The following is a 23,079-nucleotide window of genomic DNA, read 5'->3' on the forward strand; positions in this document are numbered from 1 at the left end:
AAGAGTGAGAGAGGGGGGAGTACGAGAGAAGAGAGTGAGAGAGAGTAAGAGAGAGGAGAGAAAGAGTAGGGGTGAAGAGAAGTGGGAGTGGAGAGAAGTATGAAGAGAGGTGAAGAGACGTACAAAGAAGTAGGAGTCGGAGCAGGAGGTGGGGGAGGGGAGAGACGGGTGGTAGGAGGGTGGGTGGGGGAGAGAGACAGGAGGAGGGGGTTAGATGAAGAGTGGAGGGGAGTTGAGCCCATGTGGCGCAAAGGAGCGAAGATAGAAGATTAATCCCTGTTCACGGCGCAAACGGGAGTCCGGATGGCCCCTGTGCATGGACAATCCAAACACAGACAGGTGTTGCCGCAAGGAGTGGCCGGCAGAACGGAAGTGGCGTGACACCGGGGTGTCATTGCTGACGTTGATATCTCGGAGGTGTTCCGCGAATCGGTCGGCCAGGCGGCGCCCCGTTTGTCCGATGTACAGGGATTGGCAGAGAGAGAGCAGGAGAGGCAATATATGATGTTGGTAGGCGTGCAGGTGAAGGAGTCGGTGATGCGATAGGGTCGGTGATGCGATAGGGTCGGTGATGGGTGCTGGTGAGGAGGGTGGTGTTGGAGAGGTAAGGGCAAGTGCGGCAGCGTGGGCGGGAGCAGGGGAACGAGCCAGGTTGGGAGGTTGGGTTGGGGAAGAAGCTGTGGACCAAGAGGTCCCGTAGGTTGTGGGCTCGTTTGAAGGAGGGGAGGGGTCGATTAGGGAAGATGTGGGAGGTGGAGGGGTCGGACTGGAGGCGCCGAAAAGCTCGGAGAATGGAGCGTTGGAGGGGTAGGGTGGTGGGATGGTAGGTGAGGGGAAAAGGGAGGCGGGAAACGGCAGGGCGGGTTCGGGGGGAGAGAGCAGATGCACGGTCCACAGAACGTGCTCTGGCAAGGGCGGTGTGGATGGTGGTGGGTGGATATCCACGCAGGCTAAAGTGGTGAGCCATGAGTTGAGACTGAGTTTCAAAGTCATGGCTGTCGCTACAAAATTTCAGACCCTGTGCCTATAGTAGAAAGGATTGTGGTCGACTTTGTTTTTTTTTATCTTGTTGGGGTCGATAAAATAAGTACTATTCGAGTTTGGGGTTTGTTGTAATCGACTTACCACCCACCGAAATTGACGGGTACGAGCTAACTGAGGATGCCCCTCCTCATACATCACTATAAAGATATTATAAACCAAATTTTTAGTAAAATAATTAATTGGGTTTCAAAATCATAAAAGACGAAGTACTTACATAAGTAAAATTTCTGATGTTTGTAGAATCATAAACGCATTCCACTTTCAATATATCTCCCTGGAAACAGAAATGTTGCATTAGGAAGCAGAAAATTAGATGATCGCGCCACTCTCGGTAGCAGTTGGTGAAGTGAAACAGAAAAGAAATTGAACAAAACGCTAAGCACATTGTTAGGCCGAAAAACCCTTAATATATTTTAGCAAGAAAGGAAAAAAAAAGATACCATTGTTCTAGGTGAGAGTATATTACAGTCATATTTTCGTGTTATAATATGGCTCCTCGTCCACGCGTATGTTATTGTCGGCACTGTAATTTTTTGTTTACTGCCCAGATCCATCCTGAAGGAATACATTTAAAACAGATCCAACGAATGGGACCATTCGATCTACACCAGCTATATTAACAGAGTGTTCTTTCTGTTTTTAAGATGGTTGTATGTAATTTGAGGGAGATTTGACTATGGCTTTACAAGACCAAGCAACCATGTAGAGTTGTGACAGAAAATATTTCTTACCATTAAAACAGTAACTGGGCGATGAAGAAATTTCATTTCCTGGTAATTGAAATCATAACTTGAATCTTGGACGATAGGTGGTAGTATTGTGCCGTTCCGATAATGGTGAAGGGCCATTTTCCGGCCAAGAAGATGAGAATGAAGAAGCACTCCGAATATTTTGATTCCCGGTATTTTCCATCGCCTTGGGAAACTCGATCTTCTCTTTGAAATGGACAAGAAAATATAAGCATATAATGTCAAATCACAGTGAGGTACATTGTGCAAATCGATACATTGGAAAAACTTCCACTTACTAAATGTTGCTGGCAGTTGGGCAGGCAGTAACCGAAGTACCTGAAGTTACGCACAAACGGTGGAATGAGTTGTGAAAACGGAGACTTCTTGGCATCGACGTAATATCCTATCTCAACCATAGCTGCATCGTATTTTCTCTTTGCTGGGATCAGAATCATTTCTATGCCGGAAGAATCGAAATGGCCTATAATAATAAAAATAAGAATAAGAATAAGAATAAGAATAAGAATAATAATAATGATAATAATAAAACAGAAACAGAAACAATTCCTATCATAGTAGGTGCCTTAGGTATAATAAAAAAAAATATTCAGACAAATACATAACAAAAACACCAGGACTTACAAATATATATAACATACAGAAAATTGCACTACTAGGTACTGCACACATCCTACGCAAAACACTTTCAATACAGTAACCATAAGAGCATCACAGCAAACCACAACACATACCCAAGGCGCACAGAGCTGCGCTCGGTAGTGAAGTGAAAGCACGTTATAAAAATAAAACTACTGAATAATAATAATAATTCATACTGCTGTAGGGACGAGGCTTGAAATTTTGCGGGAGAGGGCTAGTCGATTACATAGACCCCAGTACTTAACTGATACTTATTTATTGACTGCGATGGGGAAAATGCAAAGCTGACCTCGGCAGAATTTGAACTCAGAATGTAAATAATCGGGACAAATACCACAACACTCTTTTCCAGCACTGTAGCTATTTTGGCAGCTTGTTGCCTAGTATCAAGGCCACTTTCCAGATAAGGAAATTGAAGACCACAAATTCAGTCGTGTTAGAGGTTGATACATTTAAAATAAAACTTGAGAAAGAAAGAACATATAAATACATAGGAATAAATGAATGCAAGCATGAAAGAGAAAATCAGTGAGGAATGTTATGGGAGAGTTGGAGCAGTCCTGAAATTTGAACAAAATGCACTTAACATGGTGTTGCCATAAATTCCTTAGCAGTTCCAGTTGTTACTTATAGCTACGATGTGTTGAACTGGAATGTCAATAAAGAAAATTGACAGAAAAAATACGCAAGCTGCTGAGTTTTATTAAGATGCACCGCTCAAAGGCAGACGTGGATCACCTTTAGCTTCCCAGGCTCTAAGGAGGTCGAGGCTTAATCCAATTTGAATTTTCTTACAAAACCACCACAACTGGAATCTTCTCACGATAGGCTCATTTTTATTGCCCTAAAATTTTCTTCAAAAACAGAGAAGAAGAAAGATGATGTACGTACACCTCATGAAAATACATGAGAGCCTTTTGTGCGCCTCATAAAACAGAAATGAAACAAGACTGAACTGATGTATAGGACAGTGTTTTTGTCTATGAACAAGATCAAACGTACGGCACTATCAGTCTGCTTTCCATTAGAGCTGGACATATTATTTTAACTTTAATTGGTGATTTTTTATCATTTTCTTTAATTAATAGTTGAAATGGTAAGATTCACACCCATTCATACACAAATCTAGATTTACCTATATTGCCAAGGTAAAATGTTCTCTTCCAGATCTGTCCCATGACTTAAAGGTGCATGCAGAAAGACCACCCATCTACTTAGACCACGCTCATCATTCTTATTCTGCTTTCAACAAATTTACTGAAGAGTGGCACTTTCTTCTCCAACCTCATTTGCTTTAGCCACCTGACAGAGAAAAACCGCCAGTCCTTTCTAATCAAGAATGACGCTAAAGCTACCTTCACAATGGACAATATCTTTAATATAGTACGAGGCCACTTATTATGTGGTAATGAACAATCCGTCAGATCAACCAAGTAAATAACAGCCACTTTATTGTTTGCCCATCTCTAAACACTAAAGGACTAAGTCGATTCGGGTTGATCTGAACTCAAAACACAAAGGGATGTAACCAAATACCTAAGCCATAGAATGGTATGGGATGGGATGCAGTTGATTAAATTAATGTGCAATATATTACTAGTGCCCTAACTTTTTCACTTGGAAGAATGAAAGGTAAAGTTTTTAGTCGACTACAAAAAACATGTGAGTGTGGTACTTCAATTAGGCAGCAGTCCCACAACTGAAATTAGTGAAACATAATGAAATTATACATACAAGACTTCAAATCTTGGTGAAGAGCATTGTGCTACTAAAATTTCCCAGTCAGGAGGGCAAACGTAGGTACACAGAAGCATTAAAAACAAAACCTTCCTAAAATATCTATAACCTAAGGAGTATAGGGACTCCACAAAGATTATCATACCTGATGACACACTTGAATGGAAGAATGTATAATTTGAAACCAGACTAGTTAATAGTGAAGTGGCTGAGTTGATATAAAAAAGGCCTAAGACCAAGAGGGTAGAAAAGGTTGGTGACAATAAGACAGAGATACTGCAAGAACTACTAGAAGTGACTAAGCAGGATTTAAAATGAAGATACTAAGGAACATAGCTACGAGATGTCTGAAGGTTGCTTTTTTTTTCTACCAAATAATAGCAATAAAGTGTAATATACCTTTTAGGTTTAAAGGATTATCGTAGTGGATTTCCAAAATAAAAGCTACTGGATCATTTGACGTTCCAATTGACATTCCAGCTTGTTCAGGAAAAGTAAATTTCTGAAAGTAAAATTAAAAATAGGAAAAAATTTCGTTAAGCAGCATGTGCAGGTTTCGATACAGAAATATAACTGGCAGTACATATTTTATTTTCAACAGAAATTTAAAGAGGTAAATTGTTGTAAATGTTACCATCAGAAACTACTCTCACCAATAAAATATTCGTCAATGATATAGAGCATTTGCAGTTTATAGCTCCAAACCGTTCCATCTTGCAGAATCTGACACACACACACACACACATCCAAAGACAGAGACATACACACACAGGGACAGAGGTAGGCTTCAGGTGTGCGTTAATATATGTCTGTGTGTATGTGTCTTAGTATATGTATGTGACATTACCTCCTCCCCCCCCCCCCCCAGTGAAATGCGCCGATTTTGAAACTGTTTAGTTGTGACCTGGACTTCAAACGAACAACAGTGTTCACTTTTTGAAGTACTACCAGCATGAAGATTTGGCTGATTTAACAACACTCACAATACTCGCAAATATATCTGAAAAAAAACAACAAATGTTATTCTGGTTATTATAACAAATTCGGAAACTTGGCGAAGTAGAAAGCCTCAGCGGCTCTTTCAATATAATTACAGAAATCTTATTCCACTCCTTTTAACCAGTTTGAAGATAATGCATTGTTAACAGTCCCTATCGTATTCGTATGATTTTTCATCACTGTGAGTATCAACGCCACACAAGCTTTTTACTGTGTTAGTCAGTATTCATTCTACAGCCTATAACGTTACACAGTTAAAAAATATATAGTAATGTCAAATTAATTTATGTCATGCTACACACATTCTTCAGCAAATATTTTAAACTAACGTTCACAACAGCATATATAATATGTGGCCGGTGCCAGTGCCAGTGCCTGTGGCACGCAAAAAGTACCATTCGAGCGTGATAGATGCCAGTTCCACTTGACTGGCCCCCGTGCCGGCGTCACTTAAAAATCACCCACTACACTCTCGGAGTAGTTGACGTTAGGAAGGGCATCCAGCTGTAGTAACCGTGCCAGAACATATTGGAGCCTGGTGCTGCCTACGGGCTAGCCAGTCCTCAGTCAAACCGTCCAACCCATGCCAGCATGGAAAGCAGACGTTAAACGATGATGATGATGATGATGATGATATCTATAATATGATATATTGCTATACTAAAGGCGGTGCTCCAGCATGGCCGCAGTCAAAAGACTGTAGCAAGTAAAAGAGAGTAAAAAGAGTATTGAAAGTTTAGGTAAACTTCGTCACTCACTCATTCACTCACTCACTCTCTCTTTCTCTCTGTGTCTCTCTCAAGACGCAAAAATAAAACGCCTTAAAAGAGAAAGTGGATTTGTTATTCAAATCTATTCTGCAATCTGGGATTATTATATATTGTACTAGCACTATAGCCCGGCTTTGCTCGGGATTAAGTTAGGATTACCTGAGCAATACCATCAATTGAGGTAAATTTGGCACCCGGACGTAAGTTTTGTAAGAGGAATAGAGAGGCCTATCTTCTCCCGCAGAGATGTGAGAGTCAGATCTCTCCTTTCGAAAACATGAACAGTTTCGTAACATTGTTTACAAAATAATAGCTGATCGTTTGCGAAGGACCGTGTGTAGAGTCAACACTAAGGATTTTTGCTCTGATAACTTCTGCTCTCTCCCATGTTCACGCACGTCTAGCTATATGTCGCAATGAGTAAAGCAACAGATTCAGCAAATTTGGAAATTAGTTGTGGAGAAACGGAGAATATCGTTTATATTGTGTATCACTCACTAAAAAAGACGAAATTTAAAAAATCTGTTATCTCTCTCTCTCTCTCTCTCTCTCTCTCTCTCTCTCTATCTCTCTCTCTTTCTCTCTCTCTCTCTCTCTCTCTCTCTTTCTCTCTCTTTCTCTCTCTCTCTTTCTCTCTCTCTCTCTCTCTCTCTTTCTCTCTCTCTCTCTCTCTCTCTTTCTCTCTCTCTCTTTATACCGTTTCTAGAAGGGGACTTAACTCATGTTTGCAAATGCTGGTGTAATTCTCCGACTTGAAAATTGTTAGAAGTTATGGTTTAAAATTATTTTTAATGCAAAAATCCACCTCTTAGGAAGCAAAATAATAATAATAATAATAATAATAATAATAATAATAATAATAATAATAATAATAATAATAATAAAATGTATCCTAAGCAGACAGATCCGTCCCCTAGCGTCAACGTCGAAGCTTGTTATGCCTCACTGTTAATAAAACAAAATATAAACCGGAATGGTCATAGACCGCATTATAAAGGACCACTTACTCGGATAATGAACCAAATCTTCCCGACACACAGGAGCTGGAAGTACCCCACAACCGGAATATTCCAACAGATGGCCATCCATGCTCGTCATCAAATAACCAAACGAAAAAGAATGAAAAATGGTCTAGGGAAGATAATAAAGAAGTTCTTACAGCCTTCTACCATGCCATATATTTCCCTACAGATAAATCTAATACTGTACAAACCTACTTAAACTGGAGACAGAAACACCTTGAAGTAAGACCCTACATAGACAGTAACAAACTTGCCAACGTCAGAAGAAACATTATGAAAAAAAAATTACTAACTGAAGTAGAGGTTGACCAAATTAAGCAAGCAGTAAAGGATAAAAAGAATGAAACTGCAGCTAAAGAAGATAGTACAGAGGAAATAATTATAAACCAGCCCAAGGCTGAGGAAAATACAGTAATGATTGAAAGAGTTAAGGTAACTGATAGGCAAAGTGAAATACTCTCTGAACCAACCATAAACACTAATACAGGTGAAAATCAAATAGATGAAGAAAGTCATACAGAAATCGACGCAACAGAACTACATGATCTAAAAAATCAGATCATGATTGAATGGCTGAAAATTAAAGAAACTAGTATGAATGAACGCGACACTCTCCCCAAAATTCGCAATTCTAACCAAAACCTGAAAATAATTGGTAAAATCCGCCTTGCACTTAAGGATATAATTTCAGCTAATGATGTTGATATTACAGATCTCAACCACCTGTACTATGCATCCGCAAGAATCTCAACGATTCTATGTGGTGAAAAGATTAGAAAAAGACAACACTCCCACAAAAAGCCTTCTTGGCAAGAACGCATTCAACACCAAATTAAGCTGCTTAGATCTGACATAGAATGTTTGAAAAACCTTAAATTTGACAAGAGTATCAAACCTACAAAGACCCATAAACTAAAGAAAAAATATAATATGAAAACCATAGTTGACATTGATGCCACCATAGAAACCATCAAGCAAAAGGTATGTGCTAAAGCTGCCCGCATAGCAAGGTATGAAAAGCGTGTTAGATTCTTCCGAGATAATAACATGTTCAAAAATAACCCCAAAAATTTCTACAGGAAGATAGGGAAAACACCAGTAACAATAAAGTCTGTCCCATCAAAAGAAGAAGTGCAAGAATTTTGGAATAAAATCTGGGCAGAAGATAAAACACACAATGAAAAGGCCCCTTGGATTGATAGAATATCTACAGACCTAGACTCCTTAGAGGAGCAAAAGTGGGAGGGGGTCAAGGTAGAGGATATAAGATCTGCTCTCAGGAGGTCAAGCAAATGGAAGTCTCCAGGAAAGGATAAAATTCCTAACTTCTGGTTGAATGCCTTCCCAGAAAGTCATGAACTGCTAACAAAACTTTACAACGATGTTTTGCAAAATCCTAGTTTGATGCCCTCTTGGCTAGTTAATGGTTTAACATTCCTGCTTCCAAAAAATGAGGAAACAAACGAACCAAAAAATTATCGACCCATAACCTGCTTAACAACAATGTATAAGACGCTAACATCTGTCCTAACCGAGTACACCTATAGTTTTTTAATAGAAAGTAGCATATTCCCTAATGAGCAAAAGGGATGTAAACATGGATCTTATGGTTGTAAAGATCAGCTACTCATCAATAAGATGATCTTAGAAGATTGTCACAAGCGACACAAAAACTTGTCAATAGCCTGGATAGACTATAAAAAGGCCTTTGATAGCCTACCACATAGCTGGATTAGGAAATGTCTGGAAATGTATAAAATAGCTCCTACTCTGCGAAACTTTTTATCCGTAAGTATGAGATCATGGAGAACCACACTGATGTTGAACAATGACAATGAATCTCTAAATGCTGGAGATGTAAGAATTTCATGTGGCATTTTCCAGGGTGACTCACTATCACCACTCCTCTTCTGTCTAGCCCTAATACCGCTCTCAAAATTGCTCAATGATGCACAGTATGGTTATAAAATATTTGATAAAAATATAAATCATCTCATTTACATGGATGATTTAAAGCTCTTTGCAAAAAATGACCAACAACTCAAAGGCCTACTAGCGATTGTTAAACAATTCAGTGATGACATCAGGATGCAATTTGGCCTTGATAAATGTGCAAAAGCTACCTTTATCAAAGGAAAAATGACAAATACATCTAATGTGAACCTTGACCAGCAAAATGTCATAAAAGAGTTAGAACCAGCGGAGAGCTACAAATACCTAGGGGTAATTGAAGGGGACAATATCAAGCACTCAGTGATGAGGGAAAGGATCAGAAGAGAATGTTATCGCAGGGTGAGAGCAATACTGAAGACAGAGCTGAACGCGAGAAACAGGATCGAAGCGATCAATGCTCTAGCCATACCAGTCGTGACTTACAGTTTTAACATCGTTAACTGGTCAATTACTGAAATATGTAATGTTGACAGAAAAATACGAAAACTGTTGACAATGCATAGAATGCACCACCCTAAGGCAGATATAGAACGTCTTTATCTGCCAAGAAAAGAAGGAGGCCGAGGACTTTTACAGCTGGCATTATCAATGAAGGTAGCCACAATTGGCCTAGACACCTATATGAAAAACTCTGAGGACTGGATGCTAAAACTTGTCTTAAAATATGAAAGCAAGAAAGCATCTTACTCAGTAACAAAACAGGCAAAGGAATATCTAAGTGAATTCCAATTGCAACAAATTCAAGAATTAGACGAACTAGAAACACCTGCAGAAAAAGCTAAGCGCTTGAAAACCCGTGCTAAAATTGCTGCCTTAGCTATTATGACTGAAAAATGGTATGGAAAACCTCTCAATGGCAAATACCCAAAGAGAGCGAATAATGCAGATATTGACAAAGCCCTTACCCACCAATGGTTAATGGCCTCTGGCTTGAAATCAGAAACAGAGGGGTTTATCATAGCAGCCCAAGATCAATGCCTACCTACAAAGAACTACCAGGCCAACATATTAAAGAACGGCAGCTCCCCATTATGTCGTATATGCCAACAACAAAATGAGACCATCGATCATGTTGTCTCCATGTGCAGTCTGCTTGCGCCTACAGAGTATCTCAACAGGCATGATAGAGCTGCACAATATATTCACTGGGTAATATGCAAAAACCTGGACTTGCCCCATGATAAAAACTGGTGGGAACACAAACCACCCCCAGTACTTGAAAATGATCACATTGCACTCCTCTGGAACTTCACCATTCAAACTGACAGAAAGATAGACGCAAATAGGCCAGACATCATACTGAAAGACTTCAGACAAAAATCATGCCTCCTCATTGATATGACTGTCCCAATCGATATAAACGTATCTGTCAAGACCTACCAAAAACTGAGCAAATATAAAGATCTTGAAATAGAAATTAGCAAAATGTGGAATCTGAAGACAAAAACAATACCTATTGTCATAGGTGCCCTGGGAATGACAGCGAAACGGGCTGATTACTACCTAGATCAGATTCCAGGAAACCCCAAAATGGCTGAAGTTCAAAAGATAGTGCTCATGGGAACTGCCCATATCCTACGTAAAATACTGTCTATGTGATCTCAAATTTTAAAGCAAACATAATTTTCTTATGGTTTCTTAAACATTCACTTGAACAAAACTGTACAAATCCAAATATATGGTACCCTAGGCATAACACCTACATGAACTTCTAACTTGTTGTCTCTTGAGGTCTCTGGGTGAGACTTGGATCCAACTTGTACAAATGCAAAACAAAAGTCAAACATAAAATAATAATAATAATAATAATAATAATAAATGGCCGATTCCGGGCATTTTCGGCTATGAGGGGCATTTTCGACCATGCAAAACACACACACACACACACACACACACACACACACACAAACTCAGCTTTACAATATATACTGATATATTATATCCAGTGATTTTAAGAGTTATGAAAAAGATATTTTGTTTTAATATTATACTTTTACTTGTTTCACACACGTACACAAACTCTAATGTGTTTTTTGGTGAAATTTTGTATCACTCTTTATCATTCTTTATCGCTTCACTAACTTCTATAACCTCTGCATTTTCACTTATTCTTTTCAAATTTGTTTGAATAATGTAATCCACGCTTTCCCGAAAACGTATTTCTGCAAAATGTTATCTAAAAGTATGGGTAAAGAAAAAAACAGCAAAAAATATTTGAAAATGTGGTGGTGAGGTGAAATTTCCGAGGGTTTGGGCGAAACTACGTAGACATTCCAGACCCCGACTGAAGAAGCAATTGGCTGCGAATGATTCGTATATCTTGTTTTGTCCTGTTTGCCGTTGTTGTGATATCGTCCTTTTCCTGCTTGTTATATTTAGATGATTTCCGTTTGTTGTGTTTTTTACCTTTGATTTATCCATGCAGCGCTACGTACAATTTGGTGTATATATATATATATGTAATCCAAAATAGGGAATGGAGTAGATAAAATCCAGGCTACATATGCTTCATAGCTAGCAGAACTTCGGAAGTAGTAATTACCCAAACGAGGGGTAATTCGCTAGCTACTCGTCAGGCGAAAGATACCTTAATGAAATGAAGTCTAAACTGTTGTCAAAGAATCTCTTGTTAACTCGCAGGAGATTCGATAAACAGACAGACAGACAGACAGACAGACAGACAGACAGACAGACAGATAGATAGATAGATAGATAGATAGATAGATAGATAGATAGATAGATAGATAGATAGATAGGGTGAGTGAATGAGTGAGTGAGTGGAATATTCGGTAGTACCTAAGGTAATCGTAAATAATTGATTCCATTCATCGTGAAAAATTGGATGTTAGATCAATCATTAATTGAAAATTGCTGAGAACAAGAAGGAAGACCTAAAAACCTTTAAATTTTAAACGCTTTCGCCAACATTAACAGGATGTCATACAGGAGAATATGAATGTGAAATAGGATCTGAAAGTATCTTTGGGAATGCCGCCATCAGCGGACAGAGAGTTTCGTATGATAAGAGGAGAAAGTGCTGATTCATATAACAACATCTGCAAATAAGTAAGGTTGGTTTCCGCTTGTTGTTTAGCTCCAGATCAATTTTGCTTTAGTAAATATATGATCTTTAGTAGATATATGATCTTTAGTAGGTATATGATCAAAAGCATTCAAGTCGTGACTATCCTGTCTGTCTATTTATTTATTAATTTGAAATCATGCGTTATCCTGTGTCTCCTTCCTCTTTAAGACGGTGCACTATGATTTCAAGGAAATTTCCTACAATTTCTAATAAGCAGAAAAAAAATGTTTAGAAGTTTCTACGCTGGCTCGAACTCCATTATAATCTGCCGATGGTCATACAGATCAGATGACAAATGTAAGACAATCATCAATATTATAGCGAGCCTGAAGGTGGCAAGCTGGTACAATCCTTAGCACACCGGGCAAAATGCTTAGCGATATTTCGTCCGTCTTTACGTACTGAGTTCAAATTCCGCCGAGGTTGACTTTGCCTTTCATCTTTTCAGGGTCGATAAAATAAGTAGCAGCTAAGTACTAAGATCAATGTAGTCGACTTACCACCTCTTCCAAACTTGCTCGCCTTATGCCAAAATTTGAAGCAAATATTATGACGAGCAGGGTGATGAGTAGAAAGATGCAAATTATACAGAATATTTCCAATTACTTTTACATGTGGTGTTTGAATGGAATTTCTGTGTTTTGACGTTTCATCATTCGACCTCATTTCAGTCAAGATCATGGCAGATTAAGACATACTGGAAACGTTCTGATATTTAATTCAACCCTCCTCGGTGTTACCCGTTGTGAAAGAGAGCGAGAAAACGTGTAGTGGTCGTAAGGCTTCGCTCGTCTTTGATTTTTTTGTTCGCGGCATTGCTAAACTTCTCTCCTTTCAAGCAACATCCTAAGAACTTAGTTATAATTTAGCCTAGTTGATTTATCCTTCACAGAAAAATATCATAGTAGAGGTCACCCACCGAGTAATTGTGTGTATGTATGTATGAGTGTGTATATATGTATTTGTGAATGTATGTATGTGTGTATTATGTGTGTATATATGTATGTATGTATGTATGTGTGTATGTATGTATGTATGTATGTATGTATGTGGTTGCAAACATTGAAAGGGATGTTTCTATAATTATTTTTCCAGTTTCAAAACTAAATTGGTGAGGAAATTAATAGCCAGGAAATATAAATTCAATAACTTGAAGACCGAACAGCTCCTTTATCGAAGACCTTTTTATATCTGTTCGTTTCATTCTCAGACGATATTAAACTGTACATATTCCTCTGTTCTAATTTATATCTCGAAATCACTTCGTTAAATTAGATTCTCTACTGTGATAAATCCGTTTACTTTTCTGTCATATTTATATCCTAGGCTCAACTGGTTATACAGTATTCTCATCAAAGTTTGAAATGGTAGAAAAAATTTTGAGGGCAAGTCGGGAACTATTTCTAGAAAGTTATGCTACCATATAGATGTATAGTTCTTTACCGTTTCTATATCAGTATCCCTTCCAAGGAATGGATGGTTTTACAAGTCTTCAACGCCGTTTTGTAAAAATATAAAAGAATTATAATAATAACAGCTGCTTATTTAAAACAAATATGTTTGAGGGAAAAATGGAAACTCTAGGAAGTTATGGGACCATGTAGAGGTATGCTTCTTTACCATTTGTAGACCAGCATCCCTTTCAAGGAATGGTAGTTTTACAAGTGTTCCGTGCTTGTAATATAAAATATAAATATAAAAAATAAAAATTATATTTTTATATTTATATATAAATATCTAAAAAAATAAATTATAATAACAGCTGCTTATTTTAGAAAATAAGTTTGAGAGCCATATAGAACAATGGTCAACAATCATAAGTTGAACTGTGACGCCTTTCAAGGAACGGGTTTTACAAGTTATCTCACTGAATGTTTCGTAAAACCGAAAATTAAAACATGAATATGAAGCTAATTTTGCGCAGTGATTTATAGCAGGACATAGTAAATAGAAGAGAGAAAGCTCGAGGCCATGCCCTTTCATACGCATACGTATATATATAAATAGACAGTCGTACACTATCACAACCATTCCCGGGCATACATAAGAGAGAGGAAAGAAGAGAAAAGATTACCACAGTCATGATTACTCAACGTTAAGAAAAAATCGTAATATTAAATAGCAAGAATAACAATTATAGTACGAGTGGCACCTATCATAAATCTACGGTAAAGAAAGCAAGTAGTCACTTTGTTGACAAATTTATGGTACACGACTTCAAATATTCTGCTCTCTGGTAGACAATGAAAACGTTTGTTTATAGGATTTTCCGAAGTTGATGATGAGTGACATGTAGTGCATCGCCACTTCTTACCCTGTTACTCGTACGCATTAATATCTAGTACACAGATCACACATTCATACACTGCGCCGAACCTAGGTTTCCATGTACGTTCACCGAGGTTTCTAGGGACATAGCCGTCACAGATACACGTGTACAAATACCCTCATATTATCATACCACACAACGACCAATCTTTCATAAACTTTAGCGTAGGTATTTACAAAATAATGGTAGATTATTCAAGTATATTATGTAAACCAATCCGGTTCTAAAGTTTGAAACCAATATTCATACGGACAAACTGTGACACCTCAACGTAGTTGTTGGCCAGCCCCTAGCTACACACTGCTTTAGATAAGATGAAATAGTCATGGCTAGAACGCCTTTAATCATAGGTTTGTTCAATCAAAGCCAGCCTGGAGCCAAATAACCAACAACAAATCCGTCTCTACAACTAAGGGACATTTTAATGTGTCTGAAGTGATAAAAAAAAGAATAGCAAAATATTAACAATAAAGGAAAGCATATTCGTCTTACCCCTCCTCCGATCGCCCATGCGTAGAAAACACTCCTGCAGTGAGTCCAATCAAATGCCATATTTGGTAGGTAGCATTCATTCTCAGTGGTAAGATTTGCCGAGTTGTTCAGTCTGAAGCATTCATATAGCAGCATATGATGTACAAACATCTCGTTGCCCTTTTGTATCTTTGGTGACACCTGATAAAAGATTTGAACCGAAATTATTCATAAAAACGCATAAGAATAAAGAAAGCAAATAAAAAGTGTTAGATAAGTGTCGGATTGGCTGTGTGGTAAGTAGCTTGCTTACCAACCACATGGTTCAGTCTCACTGCGTGGCACCTTGAGCACCTCTACTATAGCCTCGGGCCAACAAAAGCTTTGTAAATTGATTTGGTAGACGGAAACTGAAAGAAGCCCGTCGTATATACGTGTGTGTGTGTGTGTGTGCTTGTCCCCACCCCACCATTGCTTGACAACCGATGTCAGTGTGTTCACGAACCCATAACTTAGCTGTTCGGCAAAAGAGACCGATAGAATAAGTACTACAATAAAATAGGTAACAGAATATTAAAAAATACTGCAATTGATGTAATGCGCTCTAAACTGTTGGTGCCGTATCATGACGTACTTAAGTGTCTTAAACAGCACAAGAACAACAAAAAGAAAAATGTAAGAAAGAAACAATGTCACGCAATAAAAAAGAAGGTCCTTGATCATTTAGTGGAACGAAAATTTAGCATTTTTCTAGTAATAATATATAGCAAAATTTTAAGCTTCAGGCATTTTCAGCTTCCACAATTTTTTATTTTCACTCCACCCAAGATTACACAATCTACATACCCGCACACACATACATGTGTTTTAAGGTGGAGTGAAAATTAAAAAAATTGAAATTGCGTGAGGCCTAAAATTACTCACTCAAACCCCACAAACTCCGCTATTGTGAAAAATTTACAAAAATCCCCCATTTTCGGAGTTTAGGAGACTTGAGGGAGTAAATGCCCTCGATTTGATCTCGGCGAAAATTTAACATTTTTCTAGTAATTAAATATAGCAACATTTTAGTTCTCAGGCATTTTCAATTTTTACAAATTTTTTTTTTTCACTCCACCCTGTTGTACACCGCACATGTGACTCAACACTTTCCTCTGTTTGACAATCACGTGTATTTTAACGTGAAACTAAGCTACGGTGGTTTCACTGACACATTTTTTAAATTTTCTATTGAGTGGTTACTTAAAGAAGAGGTTATACTACATTTACCAATGTACGGCTTTTTATTTGAAGGTTTTTCTTTCTTAATTTTCGTTGACATAGGAACAAAACTTACATCTCACAAACAATTTTATATCATAGCAATTTACAAGGGTGAATAATGAATTGGGTTAGCAATTAAACTTAAGATCTTTTCAAGTAACGTTACTGTGCTTACAAACACTGTAAGATATGTTCTAATTACTTGTTTATTTCCACGCATTGATTTACTTGTTATAAAATACACAAGTGCAGACATAGCCGTCTGGTTAAGAAGTTCGTTTTGTAACCACATAGTTTTGGCTTCAATCCCTTTATATGACACCTCAGACAAATTTCTTCTATAATACCCCAGCTGCGTTTGCGTTTGTCCTTAACCCTTACTTCTTGACAACAAAATTTGGTTTGATTATGTCCTCGTAATTTAGCGGCTCGGCAAAGGAGAACGATAGGAAAAGTACCAGACTTTAAAAGTACTGGGGTCGGTTTGTTCGACTACACTCGCCAAAGTGGTGCCCCAGCATGGCTGCAGTTCACTCAGTGAAACAAGTAAAAATTATAAAGTAAATATCCTCGACTTATCTAGAATAGCAAACAAAATACTTATTGTATTTGGTTCAGCATTTTTGAGAAAAAACTTCGCCTGTTCTGATAGCATTTAAAATAAGTATTGAAATAAATATTTATGTACAGATTTCGTTTGTCCATAAATAATTTGCAATAAATTTCTCTCATAAGAATATACTTTGTTCTAAATTTCGATGTCCGCATTCTGATTTGATTTATAACTATAACTCATGATTTTTCTTATATACGTGTAAGAACGACCGTGCGAACTCTAAAAGGAGAAATAGTGACGAATGGAAAAAACAGGACTCCTTTTATTTATACGCGTCACACGGTCGAACACAAAATAATATATCAATGATGATATACAAATAATGTTATACTTCGATAACATTAGTGAATTCGTAAATACCAGTAATGAAGAGACGATAGAAGGCAACCGTATGAAATGAATAACAGAGATATTTATTGTGGCATTAAAGATGTATGTCTGTGTGTGAGTGTGAATGCGACATATAAAAACATAATAAAAGACAGGCCGTCGTACAAAGAAAAGAGTGTATGTGAGTGATACATGTATGTGTATGTGAGATATTACAGCAGATAGAAAGAGTCAGTAACACGTGAGCATTTATACCAGTTCTTGAGTACACAATTGGAAGAGTCTGTATGTGAAAGAAGTTGAGGCTGTGTGTGGCAGAGCGATCACTAGTTGTGATGTTGACTTCCATGCCGGGCCGGGCTCTTGAGGACAGACGTTCGTCGCTGGCTGTGTTCTCTTGTCTGTTTATTTATCGTGGTGAATATGAATCACCAAACAGAATCGAAGAGAGAATATGTGCCGCAGTAGTTTGGATTGGTGTACATAGAAAGTCGTGTTGACGCTGGTGGTGATGATGCTGGTTAGTAGTAATCGTAGACTCGTGTTGCTGTTGGCGAGTCGTTGGACGAAGCTGTTGACGTGGTCGCTGGAACTGCTGCTGCTGCTGTTGTCGTGTGTGGTACACGGAACAGATCTCAAAGAGAAACTGAACCGAGACGAATTTGCCGCTGAATTAAAGCATTTTATAGTTGATGGTAGGCTCACCAGACATCAGAAAAATACTCTATCACGTGACCTTATTAGGGGCCGTGATTGGTCAGTTTGCGTTCTGGCGGGAACGGTTCGAAGAAGTTGCCGCTTCGAATATTTAAATGAGAAGATTGTGTGTAATGGCGATAGGTAGTTTAAATGTATAAGTGCGTTTTGAAACCAGTAAAAGATAAAAAAAAAAGTAAAAATAAGAAATAATGTATTTATATACGAGAGGATATCCAAAAGTAAACGGAAACGTTCTCTGTGGGAAAATCCCGTTGTAGTTCATGCTTGCACCACTAGAAGCCACTTGATGCGACCCGTAGGCATCAGTCTGTCAACCGGTGTCGTCAAGTGAAATCCTACTGCCACATGGTATGTTTTTGTTTTACAGTGCTTCTCCCCTGTTCGTCGATTTTTGCGACGGCTGAAACGAAGGGACAGCGCGCTTCCATGAAATTCTGTTTTCTTCTGGGGAAAACAGCGGCCGAAACCGTTGTCATGCTTCAAACAGCTTACAAGGACGCTGCCATGAACAAAACACAAGTTTACGAGTGGTTTTCACACTTTAGGAATGATAACTTGTCGCTTGAAAACCAACCTCGTTCAGGGCGACTGTCGATCTTCCGAACGAATGAAAACATCACGTTCATGAACTGATCTTGGAAGACTGTCACCGAACAACTTACGAACTTATTGACATGACTAATGTGTCCTGCAGCATCTGCCAACGAATTTTGAGCGAGGAATTGCGAATGAAAAGAGTTGCAGTAAAATTTGTGCCTCACTTACTCACGGAAGATCGAAAGCAGTCACATCTGAATGAGTGTCAAGAATTGAAAGAACAGTTGACAGTTGATCTGGACCTTTTTTTCGAAGGTCATCACTGGTCATGAAAGCTGCTGCTATGGCTACGACCCGGAAACGAAGCAGCAATCAAGTCAATGGAAGTATTCAATGTCACCACGTCCCCCAAAAGTGCGTCAAGTGAAGTCCATTAAGACGATGCTGATTTGTTTCATCGATGTGAAAGGAACTGTCCACACAGTATTTATTCCTCCTTGTCAAACTGTTAAGCAGGCATTTTACTTGGCACTGTTTCGCTAATGCTGTCATTTATAGAGCTATAAACTCTATAATACCTTAGAAAATTACTATTTTTAAATTTCCCAACGAGAGATATTTAGCAACGCAACAGTACTTTGGAGTAAAGATTGTTTGCCAACATAATATGGCAGTCCTAATTTAGGACGAATGCTGCTGTAATTTAGCTCCAGGAGACAGCGTCTCCAGCTGGCTATACGACATGATCTGTGTCCTTATATTTCTAATTTATAGATCAGTGACTAGTTGTTACTTTGAAAACTATATATTTCGAACGGGAATTTGGCAGAGCCACCTCTAGCCAAACAATTATTCTGTGCTGATGAAGGGAAATAACCTGGAAATTGCGATACACAGATATTGTTTTGAGCTGAGTGGGGGGTGCTAGATTCCCTTGTTCGAAAATATAAGGACACAGATCATGTCGTATAGCCAGCTGGAGACGATGTCTTCTAGGGCTAAATTACAGCAGCATTCGTCCTAAACCAAGACTGCCCTGTTATGTTGGTAAACAATCTTTACTCTATAATACCTTTTTATAATTTGATGGTTTATGCACAAAGAAGTCTCTGTCTTGTATCTCTAATTTGTAATGTGACGCATCCACAACGATTTTCCCATACGGGAATGAAAAGTTATAAAAAGAGTCCATTTTTTTTTCTCTCATGTAAATATTTACCTGTATAATATGCTTTCTTTCAGAAAACCTCGGAACAATAAATGATTTGCACCAATAAGTCGTGTGTTTTTCTGGGATTGGCAGCTATAAAACACAAAAAGAAAACTGGTTTAATATTTAAAAAATAAAGGCGAGGACCAAAAGGAAGGCTTTATTTTGTTTGTTTATTTTTATTGCTTTTAGACAAAGAATATGTTTATGCTGGGGTATCACCATATAACTTTCTTTCGTCCCTTCGTATTTATATTTTTCGTGTTTTTTTTTTAGTTATTTAGTTTAGTTTCGTGTTTACTTACACATGTACATAAGGCATACACACACACACACACACACACACACACACACACACACACACACACACAAGTATATATGTTTTCAACGAGCAAGAGAAAATAAAGAAATAGAAGGAGAAAGAATAAAAAAATGAGGTTATGTATAGTATGACTTTGAGAGAGTATTCATTGCTCATGAATTCAAATCAGCTATTGCTGTTTCTTAGTACGTTACCTTAGTACGTTACCTTAGTTCATAGCACTGAGATAAGTAGGAGAGCAAAACAGAAGATTTTGATAAGGCCATTTGTCATGAGAACACGATCTAACATTTCGGATTTTGCCCTTCATCTGAGAGTGAGGAAGAGGGAAAAAAATATGCTGTACCTGCTGGGCTGGAGGTAAATATTTATCATCATCGTCATTACCACCACCACCACCACCACCATCATCATCATCACTATCACTACTATCGTCACACCCACCACCGTCGTCCTCGATGTCGTCGTCAACGTTATCGTGGATTGATAGAATCTTTAGAATTTCGAACGAAATGCTTTGCAATATTTTTCGGCCATTTACGATATCAATCGGAATCCTACCGATGCAAGCATTGCTTTATTTCTTTCTGGCATCATTAAAATACCAGTCAAGTACTGCAATCAGATTAACTGACTAAACCCCTCCCATCAAAATTGTTGGCCGTGTGCCTAACTTAAAAACTATTATCAAAGGCAACAAGCTAGTAGAATCGTTAGACTTTCGGAGAAAATGTTTTGCAACATTTCTTCTGGTTCTCTACCTTCTGATTTCAAATTCCAATGCGGTCAATTTTGCTTTTTATCCTTTCACAATTGATAAAATAAAGAACCAGGCAAATACTGTGGCCGATGGTATAGTCTAACTCCACATTCATTTTGACTTTAGCCTAAATTAGAAACTAATATTACCGTTTTTTTTTTACTTGCCTGCAGCCGATGAGACAAAATCGCATTTATTGAAACCGCACTCTCTCCCTCTTCCTCTCTATCTCTCTCTCTTCTTCCCCTTTCTCTCTCACCCTTTCTTACACTCTCTCTCATACTCTCTTTCTCCCTCTCTCAAATGAAGAAAAATACCTGAACTGAACAGTTAAAATCTGTACTCACCGCAGAATGAACTTCCTTACTAATTACCTTATTTGCCAACATATTTGAAGCACTCTCGCATATAGCACACCATAATTTTACAAGTATATTTTATGAGAAAAGACAAATTTAGTATGTTTCATGATACATTTATTTAAAGGTAATTTAAAGTGGTTTTGTTGGGAAAATGTATTATTCTTTGCTTGTGGATACAATGTTATGAGAGTATATTTGAATAAAGCATAAACCCATAAATAAACTACGTTATGGGAGTACCATATTTAAATTTATCTTCTTTTAGATCAGTTGTATAATTGTTTACAGTTTAACCAAGAGAATTGCCAAAGAGGATGTAAAACTTGTATTTTAGGCATAAATGTTTCGTGGCGATTGGCTCCCATGATGGGGCAACACCACTATGGTTTATGGTTTTGTTGCCATCCACCCATTGCAAATCGCTGATAGGCTGATGAAAGCTTAACGCTTCTGACGTCTTTCTAGGAGAATGTTCATTTAGATAATTAAGTAAATATTTGTTAAAGCTAACAATAATTACGTAATGTAAGACATATAAGATGTGATTTATGCATGCTGGCGAAGGAGATAAAATGAAATGATGCGTATTACCCACATAACTACCAACGTACCGTTAGCAACTTTTCGTAAGATTGTGCTCAGAGATTATGATATTTTGATTTGTTTTCAATATTTTATTATTCATTACAATTGTTGTGACCAGTAGATTTTTGCTTATCTGACTCCCTATCTGATAACACTCAGTCTCCCATCTGTAATACATCTGCATTAGACACAGGAAATTTTTCGATTCATTTAGAAATATAAAAAGCACGTTTTACATGCCGGCAAGTACGGTGTTTGTTACTGACATAGACCGTCATTAGTCTACTTGTTTACATTATCAGATCAATCTGGTTCAGTCACAAATCACAGTTCAACATTTCTCTGAACGATTCTTTGTCATCGTTGTTATTTTTTTTATAAGATAGTTAAGGGAAGATAGAAACAGAGCTTGTAACCATTGTACCATCGTAGACTCTGTTAACTGGAGATATTGATACTGGAACGGGTGATATCTTACTTAAATATCTGCACGTTTAATATCTGTTGGACAAAGGTGTGCAGTGAGAAAATAAAGGGTCAAGTTCGAGTGCTTGTCGCAGAATGAAATCCACTAATTGCATCAAAGAACACATCGGATCATATCCAAAAAGACGGAATAATCAGGGCTGTTACGTCTGTGATCATTGGTCGGCTCGAACGAGGCGGAGTTGAGGTTAAGCAATAACCACAATGATGACATTATTTATCTCCTCAGTTATATTCCCTAATAATATTTACATGTAGGGAGATGGTACCACAGAATCGGGATAATGGTGGAGTAAATATAATGAACTATTTAATTTGAGTTTGAATTCCAATAAATAAATGATATAAGTATTAAGTTGTTCCGAAAATAATGGCCGCAATTTTATCATAGTATTTTAATTATATTTTAGGTGAATTTTGACATGCTTAATAATTGATGTATGCTCTTCAATAATTTTCTACTTATTTCAGACAGAAAACATTCTTGAAAAATAGGCGCCCTTAATTATGAACATGACAAAAAAAGAACCTTCGCTTACTTTTCTTGCATGAGTTCAAGCTTGGGCACAATGCCTCCCAAACTGCTACCAATATCAACAGAGCATGGGGAGATGGGTCCACAAGTGACGCACAGTACGAAGGTGGTTTCAGAAGTTTCGTAGTGGTGATGAGAGCCTTGAAGATGGAGAAGGTAGAGGACGGTTATGCAGCCTTGACAATGAACAATTGAAAGCAATTGTTGAACAAAACTGTAATCATCCCATCTTTTTCAGACATAGTTCATCTAAAACTACAGAATCCAACACGCTTTTTTATCTTGTTTGATTTTTAAGATTGTCTGGTGTGATTTGGTTGCTATTTCTAGTTGGTTTAGTTACCATATAAAAGCTATATCGTTATTGATAGTTGCAGTAATAGGAGTACCGTATAACTCAAGAGTTCAATTGTTCGACTGGACACGGATAATGTAGCCCTTTATACACCTAAAAAAACGTATAATTACGGCTGCAATCCTTTTGATGATCTATGATACTTAATCAGGACTAAATTAGTGTAAGAACAAACAAAGCAAAATGTCAAGTAAGAA

General features: G+C 37.8%; 1 protein-coding gene across 1 annotated transcript in view; it reads right to left on the reverse strand.

The window, feature by feature from the left end:
* Nucleotides 1–23,079, reverse strand: part of LOC106881890 (DBH-like monooxygenase protein 1 homolog) — a 121,604-nt gene that overhangs the window by 12,654 nt on the left and 85,871 nt on the right. Inside the window, exons 4-9 of the mRNA XM_014932415.3 lie at nucleotides 19,487–19,570; nucleotides 14,823–15,002; nucleotides 4,572–4,674; nucleotides 2,072–2,256; nucleotides 1,776–1,979; nucleotides 1,259–1,318 (exon numbers count right to left, since the gene is read on the reverse strand). Of these exons, the coding sequence (XP_014787901.1) occupies nucleotides 1,259–1,318; nucleotides 1,776–1,979; nucleotides 2,072–2,256; nucleotides 4,572–4,674; nucleotides 14,823–15,002; nucleotides 19,487–19,570 (816 nt within the window). The remainder of the gene's footprint in view (nucleotides 1–1,258; nucleotides 1,319–1,775; nucleotides 1,980–2,071; nucleotides 2,257–4,571; nucleotides 4,675–14,822; nucleotides 15,003–19,486; nucleotides 19,571–23,079) is intronic.

Source organism: Octopus bimaculoides, chromosome 8 (genome assembly GCF_046866305.1).
Source record: "Octopus bimaculoides isolate indiv1 chromosome 8, ASM4686630v1, whole genome shotgun sequence".
Lineage (NCBI taxonomy): Eukaryota > Metazoa > Mollusca > Cephalopoda > Octopoda > Octopodidae > Octopus > Octopus bimaculoides.